Source organism: Erythranthe guttata, chromosome 2, assembly GCF_056151865.1.
Source record: "Erythranthe guttata isolate IM_541 chromosome 2, IM_541, whole genome shotgun sequence".
Lineage (NCBI taxonomy): Eukaryota > Viridiplantae > Streptophyta > Magnoliopsida > Lamiales > Phrymaceae > Erythranthe > Erythranthe guttata.
In genome coordinates this window covers 12,470,930-12,488,243 of record NC_142534.1, presented here as the reverse complement: position 1 = coordinate 12,488,243, position 17,314 = coordinate 12,470,930, and the positions used below count along the sequence as shown (strand labels likewise).

The 17,314-nt window shown below is 31.7% G+C and overlaps 1 protein-coding gene and 1 pseudogene across 2 annotated transcripts; one reads left to right on the top strand and one right to left on the bottom strand.

Annotated features, from left to right (window-relative positions):
• Positions 1–6,397: 6,397 nt before the first annotated feature.
• Positions 6,398–8,013, top strand: LOC148772368 (hydroquinone glucosyltransferase pseudogene; annotated as a pseudogene). The gene has a single exon (XR_016030092.1). The product of XR_016030092.1 is annotated as a hydroquinone glucosyltransferase pseudogene (transcript).
• Positions 8,014–9,407: 1,394 nt separating this feature from the next.
• Positions 9,408–16,213, bottom strand: LOC148772367 (2-carboxy-1,4-naphthoquinone phytyltransferase, chloroplastic-like). The gene is made up of 11 exons (XM_088815007.1): positions 16,075–16,213; positions 13,958–14,240; positions 13,599–13,702; positions 13,397–13,468; positions 12,792–12,930; positions 10,503–10,609; positions 10,309–10,399; positions 10,107–10,145; positions 9,904–10,014; positions 9,746–9,811; positions 9,408–9,654 (listed from the first exon to the last, which is right to left on the bottom strand). The coding sequence occupies exons 1-11, from the start codon at positions 16,167–16,169 to the stop codon at positions 9,520–9,522; spliced, it is 1,242 nt and encodes a 413-aa protein (XP_088671133.1). The 5' UTR covers positions 16,170–16,213; the 3' UTR covers positions 9,408–9,519.
• Between the last annotated feature and the right edge of the window lie 1,101 nt (positions 16,214–17,314).

Sequence of the window (17,314 nt, the reverse complement as noted above, 5' to 3'; positions counted from 1 at the left end):
ATGATACAAATATTGATATCAATACTGATACTAATACTAATTACTCTGATACTATGATACCAATATTGATACTAATACTAATACTAATACTAATAATGATACTAATACTAATACTAATACTAATACTAATACTAATACTAATACTAATACTAATACTAATACTAATACTAATACTAATACTAATACTAATACTAATACTAATACTAATACTAATACTAATACTAATACTAATTAATACTAATACTAATACTAATACTAATACTAATACTAATAATAATACTAATACTAATACTAATACTAATACTACTAAGACTAATACTAATACTAATACTAATACTAATACTAATACTATTACTAATACTAATACTAATATTAATACTAATACTAATGTTAATACTAATACTAATACTAATACTAATACTAATATTGATACTGATACTGATACTAATACTGATACTCATCTAATATTGATACTTATACTAACACTAATACGGATACTGATATTGTTACTGATAATGGTACTGATATTCATAGTAATATTAATTGTAATACTAATCATTGAATTACTCATATTAATATCAATACGACTATCAGTATTATTAATACTAATACTGATGATAATGTACTAATACTAATGTACTAATACTAATACTAATACTAATGCTAATACTGATACTGATACTCATACTAATACTAATACTAATATAAATACCAATACTCATATTGATACTGGTACTAATACTAATACTAATACTGACATTGATAGTGATAATGATAGTAATAATGATACTCATTGTAATACTAATCGTTGTGTTACTCATATTAATATCAATATGACTATCAATATTATTAATACTAATACTAATGCTAATGCACTAATATACTAATATTAATATTAATACTAATACTAATACTAATACTTATATTGATACTCATATTGATAATCATATTTATACTCATAGTAACAATTAATATTAATATTAATACTGATACTAATACTAATGCTAATGTAAATGTTAATGATACATATACTGATATTGATACCGGTACTGGTACTGCAACTAATATTGATACTGATAGTGATACTGATACTGATGCTGATACTGATATTGATATTGGTACTGTTACTGGTACCGATAGTTATATTGATACATATAGTAATATTGATACGGATATTTATACTGATATCAATACTAATATTAGTACTAATACTAATAATGATACAAATGTTAACACTATTACTAATATTAATATGTTAATATTGTTAATGTTAATGCTAATGTACTAATTTTAATACTAATTTTAATGCTAATGCTAATCTGTGTATGCTAATTATTATGTTAATGCTAATTATAATTATAATCCTAATATTATCCAAATCCTTATCCTATTCCTAATCATATTCGTAACACTAATCATAAATCTAATTCTAATCATAATCATAATTCTATTCCTAACACTAATTATAGTTTTAATCATAACCCTAATAATTTTAATATTAATAGTGCTAATGCTAATGCTAATTTTAATTCTAATTCTAATCTTGATTATAAAGCTCCACAAAATCTCTCGTTCATATTTGAAATTACTTTGAATTTCCTATTTATATTTTTTTCGTTAAATTGTTATTAATTATTTTGATCTGATAAATAATGATCGCATCGTGGCATTACGCAAAATGTGGATATTTTTACTCCCAAATTTGGATTTTTTTTAAGTGAACTAGGTGACGGGTATAAACCATCAACTGACTCATTCCGGAACCAAATATTCGGTTACCAATCATCAACCGACCACAAAAATTGGGTCGGCAACGGTTTTCAAATTTGAGCAAAAATAGTTTGACGAATGGATCAGTTTTTAGGCTGGTAATCGACCGACCCAACCCAGTCCCAACCCTAACTCTTATATTGTGGTAAATATTAAATACCAGATCCAACAAGACAATATACTAAAATAATCTGACATCTAAACTCAACTATGCATACTAAATTAATTAATGTCAATGTCGTCTATCCACGCACAATTAAATTTAAATCTAGGGCGAATGGGAAAAAGGCCCATCACATGTGACTTAAATGCATTTTGGTCTACAAATAAAACAGTCTCTCAATTAAACCCATCCTCATGTCTTTAGTCTAAAATACCCTCCATAATATATTTTTTATCAATTCCATCCATTATGCTCTAACTTCCTTAATATTACACATTGACCCCGGTTTTAAACAAAAACCCCCAAAATATTTTTTCTTTCAGAAAATAAATTTTTTTCTGAAATTTTTTTTCCGACCAAATTCCTGTGTTGACCACCGGTCTCCGGGCGTTGACTTTTTTTTTTTTTTATTGAAATTTTTTTTTCCTGAATTTTTGGTTGACCAGCGGTCTCCGGCGTTGATTTTTTTTTTTTTTGAAATTTTTTTATTTGAAAAAAATATTTTAATTAATATTACTGTTTGAGACAGTAATATTATGACTACTATTTTCCCGAACAGTAATATTATTAATATATTGTCTAAGACAGTTAAATTACTGTTGGAGACAGTAATTTAGCAGCCAAGGCAGTAATATTAATAAAAATATTTTTTTTTAAGAAAAAAAAATTTCAAAAAAAAAAAGCCAATTAACAGTTAAATTACTGTCTCCGATAGTTAAATAACTGCTGGAGATAGTAGGAGATAGTAATTTAGCAACGAATAGAGTAATATTAATTAAAAATATTTTTTTTAAGAATAAAAAAGTCAGTTAACAGTTAAATTACTGTCTCCAACAGTTAAATAACTGCTGGAGACAGTAATTTAGCAACGAATACAGTAATATCAATTAAAATACTTTTAAAAAAAAAGTCAATTAACAGTTAATTATTGTCTCCGATAGTTAAATAACTGTTGGAGACAGTAATTTAGTAGCAAAGACAACAATATTAATTAAAATATTTTTGAAGAAAAAAAAAAGTCAATTAACAGTTAAATTACTGTCTCCGACAGTTAAATAACTGCCGGAGACAGTAATTTAGCAGCCAAGACAGTAATATTAATTAAAATATTTTTTTTAAGAAAAAACAAAATTATAAAAAAACAGTCAACGCCGGAGACCTGGCGGTCAACGGCAGTTGACCGGCCGGAAAAACAATTTCTGGGAAAAAAAGTTAAAAAAAAAAAACAATAAAAAAAGTCAACGTCGGAGACCGGTGGTGGCGGGTCAAAATTGAAATTATGGTTAAAATTGGTTAATTGATGAAATTGGGTTGAATTGGGGTGTAAATCATGCAATTGGAATTGAATTTAGTTTCAATGAATTGGGGGTAATTTTGGTATATATAAAAGAATTTTTTCCTTATTTGCAAATAAGTTTGAATGAGCTGGATTTATTTGAAAGACAAAAAAATTGGATGTCCTTCTTTTAATTAAATGCCCTTGTCATGGACCTATTTGCCATTTGCCCTAAAATCTATAGTTCCATGATGCATAATAAATAATGGAGAGTTGAATATAAACTGCATCAAATAATAATAAGGGCAATTTGCCATAGCCCCCTACATATTAAATTATATAGCAATAAATCCAAGTCATAAGTCCTATTTTTTTATAGGTCCATTATACATCTTGTGTCAAAAATATCCTTGAGAAAAATAAAAAAAATTTTATTTTGAAATTAAATTTCCAAAATTTCTCTCCTAAATCAAATCACCTAAAATCTTTCTTTCAAATCAAGTCCTCCCTAAACTCACTCATCCTAGTTAAAAAAACAACAACAACATAATCTTGAAAAAAAAATAACCACCGCTGTTGTCGTGATGCCGCCGCACTATCGCCGGCAATGACTTGACGTATGCAAACAAGAAATTGCATCATCTAAATGCAAAACACTAACTGCAAAATGAAAAACATAATACATATCATGCAAATGCAAACAACAAACAAAAAAATTTATAAATCTACTCTTCCAAACAAAAAAAATCAAAAAGAGAAAACGATATGCAACATAAAATTGCAAAATGCAAAATGCAAAATGAAAACAACTAAAATGAGAAAAAAAAAATTAATAAAAAATACACTAACTTTTTGAATGAAAGACTAATGTGAAACATGAAAATGCAAATTGCAAACAAAAAAAAAAAGAAAAAAAATACTTACTCCCAATAATATAGGTAATTGCAAAATGCAAACAATAAACAACATCTCACAAATCGATTGTCGCCAGCCCTAACTCCGCCACAAACCCTAGAGTCGTTGTCGCCGCTGTAATGAACCCAATCAATGGAGTTCAACTAGTCAAAGTCGGCGAGGATGTAGGGCGCAACACAGAGATATTGTGGGGGACGAAACGAAAGGTGGATTCCGAACGCCGGTGAAGAGGTGCATCAAATCTGGTGGGTCGCTTGCCGTAGAACCACTATTCAAGATCGGAGCTAGAATTTTCTGAATTTCGTTCCACTGTATCAATCTTCACCGCCTTCAACCTCTCATACGTCGCTTGCCGTAGAACCACTTCTCCAGATCGAGAAACATTTTCTGATAAACATTTTTTTCTTCTTTTTTTGCCAGTCTGATAAATACCAATACTCATATTGATACTGATACTAATACTCATACTGATATTGATAGTGATAATTATAGTAATAATGATACTCATTGTAATACTAATCGTTGTGTTACTCATATTAATATCAATATGACTATCAATATTATTAATACTAATACTAATGCTAATGCACTAATATACTAATATTAATATTAATTCTAATACTAATACTAATACTAATATTGATACTCATAGTAACAATTAATATTAATATTAATACTAATACTAATACTAATGCTAATGTAAATGCTAATGATACATATACTGATACTGATACCGGTACTGGTACTACAACTGATATTGATACTGATACTGATACTGATACCGATCTGATACTGATATTGATATTGGTACTGTTACTGGTACCGATACTTATATTGATACATATACTAATATTGATACGGATATTTATACTGATATCAATACTAATATTAGTACTAATACTAATAATGATACGAATGTTAACACTATTACTAATATTAATATGTTAATATTGTTAATGTTAATGCTAATGTACTAATTTTAATACTAATTTTAATGCTAATGTTAATCTGTGTATGCTAATTATTATGTTAATGCTAATTATAATTATAATCCTAATATTATCCAAATCCTTATCCTATTCCTAATCATATTCGTAACACTAATCATAAATCTAATTCTAATCATAATCATAATTCTATTCCTAACACTAATTATAGTTTTAATCATAACCCTAATAATTTTAATACTAATAATGCTAATGCTAATTTTAATTCTAATTCTAATCTTGATTATAAAGCTCCACGAAATCTCTCGTTCATATTTGAAATTACTTTGAATTTCCTATTTATATTTTTTTCGTTAAATTGTTATTAATTATTTTGATCTGATAAATAATGATCGCATCGTGGCATTACGCAAAATGTGGATTTTTGTACTAAAAAATTTGGATTTTTTTAAGTGAACTAGCTGACGGGTATAAACCATCAACCGACTCATTTCGGAACCAAATATTCGGTTACCAATCATCAACCGACCACAAAAATTGGGTCGGCAACGGTTTTCAAATTTGAGCAAAAATAGTTTGACGAATGGATCGGTTTTTAGGCTGGTAATCGACCGACCCAACCCTGTCCCAACCCTAGTTAACTACCAGATCCGACAAGACAATATACTAAAATAATCTGACATCTAAACTCAACTATGCATACTAAATTAATTAATGTCAATGTCGTCTATCCACGCACAATTAAATTAAATATCCTTGAGAAAAATAAGAAAATTTTTATTTTCAAATCAAATTTTCAAAATCTCTATCCTAAATCAAATCACCTAAAATCTATCTTTCTTTCAGCCGATTTATTGTTTATTTATTTAACAAATATAATAATACAATATTTATTTAACAAATATTTATCCCTAATTTATTTAACAAATATAATAATATTTCAGCCGATTTATTGTTTATTTGTTTTAAGTGACCATGTTATATAATAGCCTCGTTGTCCAATATTTATATTTCCAATACTTTTAATATGCAGAAAATCTGATGTGGTGCAGATCGGTTGGATCTGTTTCACCTTCTTCGCCTTATTAATTAAAGTTTCTGTCTGATTCATTAACCCCTGAAGAATTAAAAATTCCATACCGAAGGTGTGACAATATTTTATCAATTTATTTTATTTTAATTTGTTATTTAGCCCAAGTTCAAGGAGGTTTTCGTAATTTACCATAAATCAAATATTTTCTGTACATATACAGAGACAGAAGTCAAAACATACACACACCTTCGGCTTCATTGATAATTTCACTTCATATTCTTCTGCATATATCCATGGAAACTAGCCCCCCACCCCCACCCCCACCCCCCCACATCGCCATTCTCCCCACCCCAGGGATTGGCCACCTCATCCCCTTAGTTGAATTCGCCAAAAAACTCCACCACCGCCACTTCATCTCCACCACCTTCATCATCCCCACCGACGGCCCTCTCTCCGCCGCCGAAACCACCTTCCTCTCCGCCGTCGACTATCTCCTCCTCCCCCCGGTCAACCTCGACGACTTACCGCCGGACGTCAGAGCAGAGACACGCATCGCACTCACCGTCACCCGTTCTCTGCCGTCAATCCACGACGCCGTCAAGTCCCTCCATGCGTCCAAGAGCCTCTCCGCCTTGGTGGTGGATCTCTTCGGCACCGACGCATTCGAACTCGCCGTCGAACTCAATATCCCTCCTTACATCTTCTTCCCCCTCCACTGCCATGACCCTGTCTCTGTTCTTCCACTTGCCGGAGCTGGACCGAACGGTGTCGTCCGAGTACCGTGACGTGCGTGAGAAGCTTCAAATCCCGGGATGCACTCCGATCCACGGCCGGGATTTGATCCAGCCGGTCCAGGACCGGATGAGTGATGCGTATCAATGGGTGCTTCGTCATGCGAAGAGATACCGAATGGCGGAAGGGATAGTGGTGAACACCTTTCAAGAACTCGAGCCCGGCCCGGTTCGGGCTTTGCTTGTGAGGGAAAATGGTAAGCCCGATGTTTATCCGATCGGGCCTTTGATCAAAATGGGCTCAAGTAATCCCGAGATTCACGAATCCGATGCTATAAGTGTGAAGTTCTTGGATCAACAACCCAATGGAACTGTTTTGTATGTTTGTTTTGGGAGTGGTGGGGATTTATCACATGAACAAATAGTTGAGATAGCACATGGTTTGGAGAAGAGTAGGCGAAGGTTTTTATGGGTTCTTCGATGCCCTAACACAAACCCTAATGCTTCATATTTCGACATTCAGAGCTCCGGTGACCCTCTGGCTTATCTGCCACAAGGGTTCCTGGAGAGGACCCAGGATCGGGGCCTGGTGGTGCCGTTGTGGGCCCCGCAGGCCCAGATCCTGTCCCACAGGTCTATTTGCGCGTTTTTGACGCACTGCGGGTGGAATTCGGTTCTCGGGAGTGTTTCTAGTGGGGTGCCGATGATTGCATGGCCGCTTTACGCGGAACAAGGGATGAATGCGGTGATGCTACATGAGGATGTGAGGGTTGCTTTGAGGCCTCGTGTGGGAGAAAACGGATTGATTGAGAGGGATGAAGTCGCTAGAGTTGTTAAGGCTTTGATGGAAGGTGAAGAAGAAGAAAAGGAGATTCGTAGTCGAATTAGGGATCTCAAGGATGCAGCCGCAAATTCGCTAAGTGAAAATGGTTCATCCACAAAATTTCTTGATGAATTAGCTGAAAAATGGAAGAGAAACAATTCTTGCAAATAATTTCAAGGTCCATTTGGATGTAAGGATTTGGAGGAGAGATTTCAAATCCATAATAAGAAATTCGTTGTACTTGTTTGGATTGAGCGATTTGCAAATGAATTTCAATTTCCCACCCCTCCTTTTTAGTTATAAATTGAGCAACTTATGTGAATTTCAAATGTCTCCGAATTGGAGTTATTTCAAATTCTTCCTCCAGATACTTTCTCCAAATCAAACCCTTCCATCCAAATTGTGCCTAAAATTATGTTTGGCGCTTATTTTTCACAGAGGTGCATGATTCATGTGTACTGGTAATTTACTTGTTTTTTCCCTTTTTCCTTTCCCTTTTGTTGTGGTTGGGGTTGTCATTGAAAATGTCATATTATTACCGATTAATTTCCTGTAATTGAGTTTATACAAATTGGATGGTACTATTAGTACTTCACCCGTGAGCCCTAACAACTCCGAATAGTTGTTTGAACAACGAGTTACATTTACGTATCATTAGTATCAATTTGGCATGTTGGGAGCGATGAAAGAAATATCTTATTAGCCTTTACTACTTTTCGAAGGGGTATAATTTTCTTCTTTTAGAAAATAATTAATAAAAACTCATGGTAACCATTCGAGCCGATGAAATTAGTAACCTCTGGACTTTGTCTGAACTTTTTTGTAAAAGAGTTTTTGGTCTGGTCTCTTTATGAATAAGTAGCCGATGATGAGCTTATTTGTAACAACCCCTTAAATAAATGGCAATTTGCTAAACGTACACCCTTGAAGTTAAACTTCCTTTTATATCAGGATAGTCATATTCCTTCGGGCAGCAGCATAGTTAGAGAGCTTAGACTGAAAATAGACATTTTAGATTGTAAATAATTTATTCTCCTCCACCTCAACCATCACCAAAACGACATCCACTCCAAAAAATGGTGTTTCTTCGACTTATCCGCCTCTCCCTATCAGTCCCCTGCCGTCGACGACTTAATTTCCATCTACCATGTAACTGGAACATGTTGCTCTCGTTGGTCTCAGTTCTTCTTGTAACTGGAACATGTTGCTCTCATTGGTCTCAGTTCTTCTTTTGAGTCTAAGATGTCTACTTCTAATCCAAATTCTCCAACTAAGTTGTCCATTTTCTGATAAACATTTTTTTCTCCTTTTTTTGTCAGTCTAAGCTCTACAACGAAGCTGTCTATTTTTAGTTTAAACTGTCTATTGTTGGACTAAGTTGTTTAACTGAGATGCGCGATGGAACTTAAACAAATTCAAATATTCAGGCAAACGTTTAGCTATATAAATTTTTTTTGAAGAAGTTTTAACCAAATTTATTTTTACTGCGGATAAACTTAGAGGTGAAAGTTGGATGAAACGGATCAGAATTAACCTTTTTGAATATTTTTTTTTTAAATTTTTTCAGAAGTACAAAATTAATATTAATTCCAATTCCAAAACGTTCGGAATCTAGAAATTCATCATAATTCCAAAATTTATGGAAATTTCGGAAATCACGTAAATTTGAACATTTTTATAAAATTTTAGAAACTTTCATAATTTTTCAAAAATAAGAAAATCCACTTTCATAAAATCATAAAACCAAAAAAAAAGATACATTTATTTCCATAATACATCGATGTAATGTTTTAAGATATGATAGTTTTAACAAAGGCAACTCACTCCCAACATATTTTCTTGATAGAGAAGAACACATGCATTAAGGAACAATAGCATGTGGAAGTTGTTGTACAGCAAACTTTCTAGCCACTACAAGCCCAGCAGCCAAAGCAGCCCCAAAAACAGTGTGCAACCTCACACACAAATACTTCCCCATGAATATCTTTGTTTTATCCTACAAACACAATCAACATCCAATTATAAAATGAAACAATTATTTATAGTAGAAATTAGCCTTGAAAAAATTAAAATATTAATTAGCTCACCATATGGTTCTTCTCAACAAAACTAACCACTAAATTTCCCATTGGTAGTGTCATAGCACAAAGAATCTGGAGAAAAAGGAACGATCAGAATAGTAGAACAGCAGATCGAGTAACGTTTTCGTTAACCAAAAGAAATGTACGTAGTGTAGAGTACTTACAACACTTGCAAGAGGGAGATTTTGAGTAAATCCTAAAACCAAAATAATAGAATACAGTCCCACAACAGCAAATTTTACTACTCTCGAACCCGTTTCGGTGCCGAGCCTGACCTGTTATTTCAATTTTATCGAGTAAGCGAATCTCTAACCCTTGTAATAATCGAGGTTTAAATATGGTTATTATATTATATACTTATACTCACCAAAGGGGACATTTTTCCAACGGCCTTATCATCCTTTATCTGAATTAGCCATCATTCAATATATATGATGTCAGCTAATAAATCGAGAGAGAGAGAGAGAGAGAGAGAGAGAGAGAGAGAGAGAGAGAGAGAGAGAGAGAGAGAGAGAGAGAGAGAGAGAGAGAGAGAGAGAGAGAGAGAGAGAGAGAGAGAGAGGCATCACCTGATGGAAATGACTGCAGAAGAGGATTAAGGATGTAGTAAGACCAACAAGAATCGAAGACCAAACGATCGTACTAGTAATAGGAAGCTCACTGTCATTGCATCATATACTGAGTTTAGCGGACATGCATGAATTGTTTCTCATCAAAGAGAAAAAAAAAAGGAAAAACAAAAAAAAAGACGACGACCGTAGACCTTTTTATGCTGTGAAGCAAATAAAAAGCAATGGTGGATAATGGGCCAAACGCGACGAAGAGTAAAGGTTCTCCGACTCCATAGTAGCTCAAACGAAAAGGTGGACACTGCAAACAAATCATACTCAGCATAACATGAATTAACTGGTCCGATCTTTATAATGCAACAATCGAAAATTGTATACGTACAATGTGTTAAATACAACTTAGGCGTACATTTGGTTAACAAGTTATAAGAATTAACCAAGATAAGATTAAATAATCTAATGAAACACAATTGTATTATTGGACCATGGAAGGTTTAAAAGAAAATTCCTATAAGACAAGATATTTGTCGGTAAATCTTACTATTTGATTAAATTAAATATTAAAAAAAATCAGAGTATAGTATTTTATTCAACATTATTTAACTACTTATATAATTATGATTTTACATTGAGTGTTACCAATATATACAATGATTGTTATTTCAATAAGTTAATTTGTCCCAACAGTTAAGAGTGTTGAATGAACTAAGACGTCTCAAGCCCAATTCCTAATAAATGCATTTTTGATCTATTATTCATCAAATGGATATTGATTAATTATTTCAGTAAATTATAGTAGAGGGTCAATTGAACAGGCATAATATTAATCTATTTTATATTGGGTTTTCATAACTAAATATTAGTTGAATGGTACCTTGGTAAATGGTGATTTAATTAAGAAAGTTTTCATCCATGTTATTTTTTGTAATGATCGAGATCAAATCTTATTAAATTAATGGTGATTAGAGTATATCCCAAACAACGAACAAAATCTAATTATTTAATTAATTATGGCTAGTTTATCCAACCAAACAAGTTCTTAATAAAGAAAGAGGGAGAATTGTGGAGATACATAAATATTATTTATTAGGACATAAGTACATAAATATATATATATATATATACATATATATATATATATATACATATATATATATACATATATATATATATATATATATATATATATATATATATATATATATATATATATATATATATATATATATATATATATATGTATACACTCCCTCCGTTCCAGCAGGGCCGTCTCAACCACTAGGTCAATTAGGCAATTGCCTAGGGCCCCACATTAAGTGGGGCCCACCTGTACATTTTTTTTTTTGTTAATACTTGTTATATATTATATAAAAAAATTGTATACATTAGACATTAATTTTTTATATTATAAACTTTATATTTATTGTAGGCCTCTCAATTAATTAATATAATAGACAATTAATAATATATGTTTATTTAATTATGTGGGTCCTCGGTTACTTTGACCTAAATATTTCACTCAATCATTATCACCATTTCTTTCCACCTGACTTCAATAGGTGAAAATGTGTTGTGTTATAACCTTTTCCTTATTTTTTTGCCTTTCATTGGTTTTTATACTATTTTTTTTGGTAGACACATTTGATTTTTATTTTATTTTTCACTTTTCTTTTATAATTTATAAAAAAAATTATACAAAATAAAACATATGTATATAATATTAGGGCCCAAGTTTTGCTTCGCCCAACCCCAGTATCCTAAGATCGACCTTAATTTGATGAAAAAAAACCAAACTACTAAAAATAAATATTTTTTTGTTAGTTAATTACTTAATTATACTATAAACACCCTAAAATTTCTACTTGTTACTAAAATTGCACTCATTTTTCTAATATTGAATTAAAATTTATCAATTTCAATTTTTTTATTTGTTCTATTATTTAAAAAAAATATTGTTGATGAATTTGAATTTGTTTATGTAAATATTTTTACAAAAACCGCAACCTTGTGAATTTACTTGTGCGCTAATACATAATTTTCTGGTCCTACAATAAAGAATATTCTCATTTACTATTTTAGTTTGGTAAAATTTATTTTTATTTTATATTATTCTTTTTGCATTAATTAATGCATTGCATCAATAAAAAAATAAAAACTATATTTTAATTATAGGGGCCCAATATTTTCGCTTCGCCTAGGGCCCCCAGCATGCTAGAGCCGGCCCTGCGTTCCAGAATAATTGTCGTTTTAGGTTATTGCGCACATATTAAGAAAACTAATAAATATGCGTGGATTTTAGGAAAATACATATAATATGACTAAAATACCCATGTAATTAATTATATACGAACTAATTAAGAGTAATAATTAATACGGGCATAGTTGATAAAACAATAATTAATACATTATTGGAATTTTAAAGTGACAAATAATACTCTCCAAAGCGACAGTTAATTTGGAACGGAGGGAGTATATATTTTTACCTGATAAAGGAAGAAGCAAAATACTGCGGAAGCTAATAATATTATAGAACGTGGATTTCTGGCCTCAACCGCTACCCATGCAAGCCCCAAGAAACCAAGCACAAGAATCAACCATGCAATAATATTGATCCCTGTTCGACTAATTTATTCACAACCATATAATTATATTAGCCATAAATCTTTATCTTCAATTAAACAAGGATAAATTACAACCACTCCTTATGTATAGTCAAATTATAGAAAAACCCTTCATGTTTGGGTAATTACAATATTTAGTGGAATCTTCTAGATTATATAAAATATACTCTATTTTGTACCCGTTTTATCTCATTCGAGCTCCACATTTTGAAGCTAGATATATTTTTTTGGCTTGTATATATCAGATTGTGGTGCATCAGAAACTGTATTTTTAAATAAAACGAGTACAAATTAGAGAACATTCCACGAAATCTAGATGATTATGTTGGACTTGACACCATAAGGGTGGAAATATAAAAACATTCATAGTTGAGGGGTAGATGTAATTATTCAAACATGAGGGGTTTTTTCGTAATTTAACCATACATACCCATTAAACAATAATTAAATTTCTTAATTTAATTTACCTCCCAAATAGATTGATAACCGATTCCTTTTTGTTTACATCCACTCCTGTATCGAAATCGTAAACATCGTTGCTGGATCGGAGCCCCCAATATATAACCAAATGAGTTAAAAAAAAATCTGGTTTTCGATTATCAAACTGAAACTTTTGTTTTCAAAATAAGACAAGGAAATGTGATTAATAATGTGACTTTTAATTCTGACCTTAAGTTAAGCCAAACAATTACGAGTACATACGACGCCAAGATCTTGAAATAACGCGCCGAAGAATAAAGCCCCGTTTGCCAATAAGCAGCAGCGGTTCCCACCTGAACCATCAAACATGAACTTGTTCATTGATACTAATCGTTTCTTTTTTTAGCTTTGTACAAGGATCAAGGATTTCGTTAAATGCAAATTGATTTAATTAGGAAAATGTATGTTTTTAGACTAAAATGCCCTTATCCATTAGTTAACGAGGGACATTGATGGAGAAAGTACTTAATAAGAGCAGAACTGCGAATCATGTAATTAATTCTGTATTGGAATTATAAAGTAACAAAGTAATTACTACAATGACTTACAGTGACTGGGATTAAAGCAACGGTGTACATTGGTAATTTGGCGGCCCTCCATATTAAAGTTGCTCTAGATACATCATCATCTCTTGTTTTGGTTTCGTCTTCTGGCGTCACATCATCTGCATGTAAATTGCCGGTAACTGCATAATTTTCTTGAATAGAACTGAACATTGTTGTTGTGAATGCCTTGTTGTGACATCCTTTAGTAGTACGAGTCCAGCTGTAGCTCCGGAATCGCCTCTGGGTTTGTTCACCATGTGGAATACATGAGAATATTGAATGCTTCCTGCAAGTTTGAGAGGTTTAGCCAGTTTTTTTTTTTTGGTAATGAAGGCACCCGTAGCCAACTATCTAGGTGCACTGGAGTTTTACCATTAATTATACATAACATGGTTATTTGTCAGAAAAATCTCTTGCAACTGAAAATTGAGTAACTTCTTGCAATAAATAATATCCCGGTACAAGAATACTAATGAATAATCGTTTGTTGTGTAATAATGGGTGTTGATTTTAGCAAAATGGTCGAGACAATATTGCACCGCACCGATACTCGAAGTCTTATAGTAGCGTTTTTTTTATAGTGACATATATAATAGTTTCGAGATACGACAAATCTACGAACCCTGTTTTGAATTTTCAATACGGACACATAAGGAAATATTCACAAGGAATATTTTCGAGCAAAGGATAGGAGAAACCTCAAAAGATTAATATCGAATTGAGTGATTCAAATGGAGGATTTTGGATTGTATTTATAGATTCTCAATGGTTTGTAGCCAACCAATTGCAACATTTAGGAAAATAATTTCATAACAAGGTGTCATACTTTTTCATATAAACCAAATACCTTATTCTCAGTCGAATAGATTTTACTTTTTTTTTTTAAATTTAAATTGGCACCATTATTGTGGCCTAATGGCGTCTAAACACATCCATATTTTTAATGGTGAATCTTCACATATTATTGTTCGTAATAAATATTTTAAGTAATTTATTAATTTCTTATTCTTAAAAAAATAATTTTGGAAAAACAAATTTAAAACTCCATAATAGCTAAATTTTTATTTTTTTCAATTGTTTCAAATTTTATTTGAATAACTTAATGTTTATTCTTATATTTAGCATCGTCAGGTCGACTCACCTAAAAATATGTATGATTTGAAAGATTTTACTAAGACCATTTCAAATGGAGAATGCTAGGAAATTGAATGATATCCAAATTATACCTTTGATATATATATATATATATATATATATATAAAATAAATTCCAATATTATTACTTCTTTGTAATTTTTTTCGTTGTAGATACTCTAAGTCTTTTAGAAGAAAATAGTCAACTATTTAGGGGTGAGAATCTGCTCAACTTGAAGAGGATCCGGTCTAGATTAATGTGGATCGGATCCAAAATGAACCGGATTCAAAATCAACTGTTAGAAATGGACCTAAAGCGGATCGGACTTGGACAAGTCCTCCGTATATTAATCTATTGCAATTTTTACGCAACTTATATGGACTAATATGTGGATCATTCATGGATCCGGCATGTACCCGTTAAGGAAGAACCAACATGAATCCACCATGATCCGACGTACAATTTTCAAAAATCCATTATAAATTAATCGAAAAAATATAGCTTTCATCCCTCAAATTTGCACGATTTCACATTTGGTCCCATGTTAAAAAAAAACACATTTTGTCTCTCATGTTCAGAAATTCACAATTTTTAGTCATTTCTTTCAAATTTGACATTAGTACTTACATAATCAAGCGTGTGCCCATCACTGTCTTAACTGACGGACTAATGGTATAAATTGACGAAAATGACTGAAATTGTTAAATTACTGAAACATTACAGACCAAATGTATTTTTTGTGAACATGGAGAACCAAATATGAAATCAGTGCAAACTTTTCTCATAAATCAATACAAAGTATCTTACAAATTCATACTCACACACACTAACACTAACACCCATATTTTTCACACAACTACTATGAATCATTACTTGCAAGTGTAATTTTACAAGGGGATAAGAAAGGAAGAGTGAGAGAGTTTCCTAAAAATGCACAAAATTAATCAAAGTACTGACTCGACGAGATAGGAAACTGTGTAACTCACCTGTCAACTCGGGGGCCACTCACAAGGTGTTCTTGATTGATTTTCTTGATTCCATAACCGCTGTTAACTTTGAGTAATGCGGATGAAGCTGCCATAGCTGAACCCACCCAACAGCAACTCGGTCAAGATATGAAATATTTATGCCTAAATATCAAGAAATGTATACTCATATTTGCATTTTTGTATGCTTATTATTCTTCTTGATTATGGAATAATTTAATAACTCAGTGACCACGTGGAATTTTATATGCCGTATCGTGTATCGTGTATCGTGCGCTAAGTAAACAATTCGAATTTTCAAATAACACTATTTTATTACGACTGAGCTCATCATATATATATCATAATAATGAAATATACATTAATACATGCCAGGTTTCAGTGTTGGATATTTTAATATTAATTTATTAGTCACGCAGGATGGGTCTCAAAGGTGGTATGTAATTGGAGATTTGATATGAATATTTAAGTAGATTCTCTCGAAATCATCTGTTGGTGAATTAGAAATTAATAAATTAATTAATATATTTAAGGGGCTTTTTGAGAAAACTCCCTCACTACTTTTTTTAATTGAGGGAGGCCCAAAATATTTTAGTCCATTTGAGAAAAGTCCACACCCATTTTCAGCTATTATATTTTCCAGCTTTACCCCCGCCCGCCACCTCATCACTGGGTCAGCGCTCCAGGATTTTTTATTTATTTTTTTTTTCCGTGTTTTTAATCGACTATGAAGCATAGTCGATTAGTCTTAATTCGACTATGTTTCATAGTCGATTAAGGAAAATCTTTAACTTTTTAATTTTATTTTTTGTTTTTTTAATATTTTTTCTATATCAGGTATATTAATCGACTATGATGAAACATAGTCGATTAAGAAATATACTACTAAAAATAACAACTTACAACTGCGAAAAAATGCAAAATCAACTATATTTTACAAAAAACGAAAAATATACAAACGTTATAAATGATTTATACAATTGAAATCAATAAACAAGAAATCCAAAAAAATAAAAAAACTGGAGTCGATCAACCTTAAATCAAATACCAGAACATAGTCGATTAGCTTAATCAACTATGAACATGTACATAGTCGATTTAGGTTTCAGCCTGCGCGAAATTCTCTACACGCGCTGTCCTCCGTTCATCCACTAAAAAACCCAAAAACAACCTCCCCATCGTCCCCACACCACCCAGAGCTCCTGCCATGGCCGAACCCATCGGATTTTGAGCATGTTCA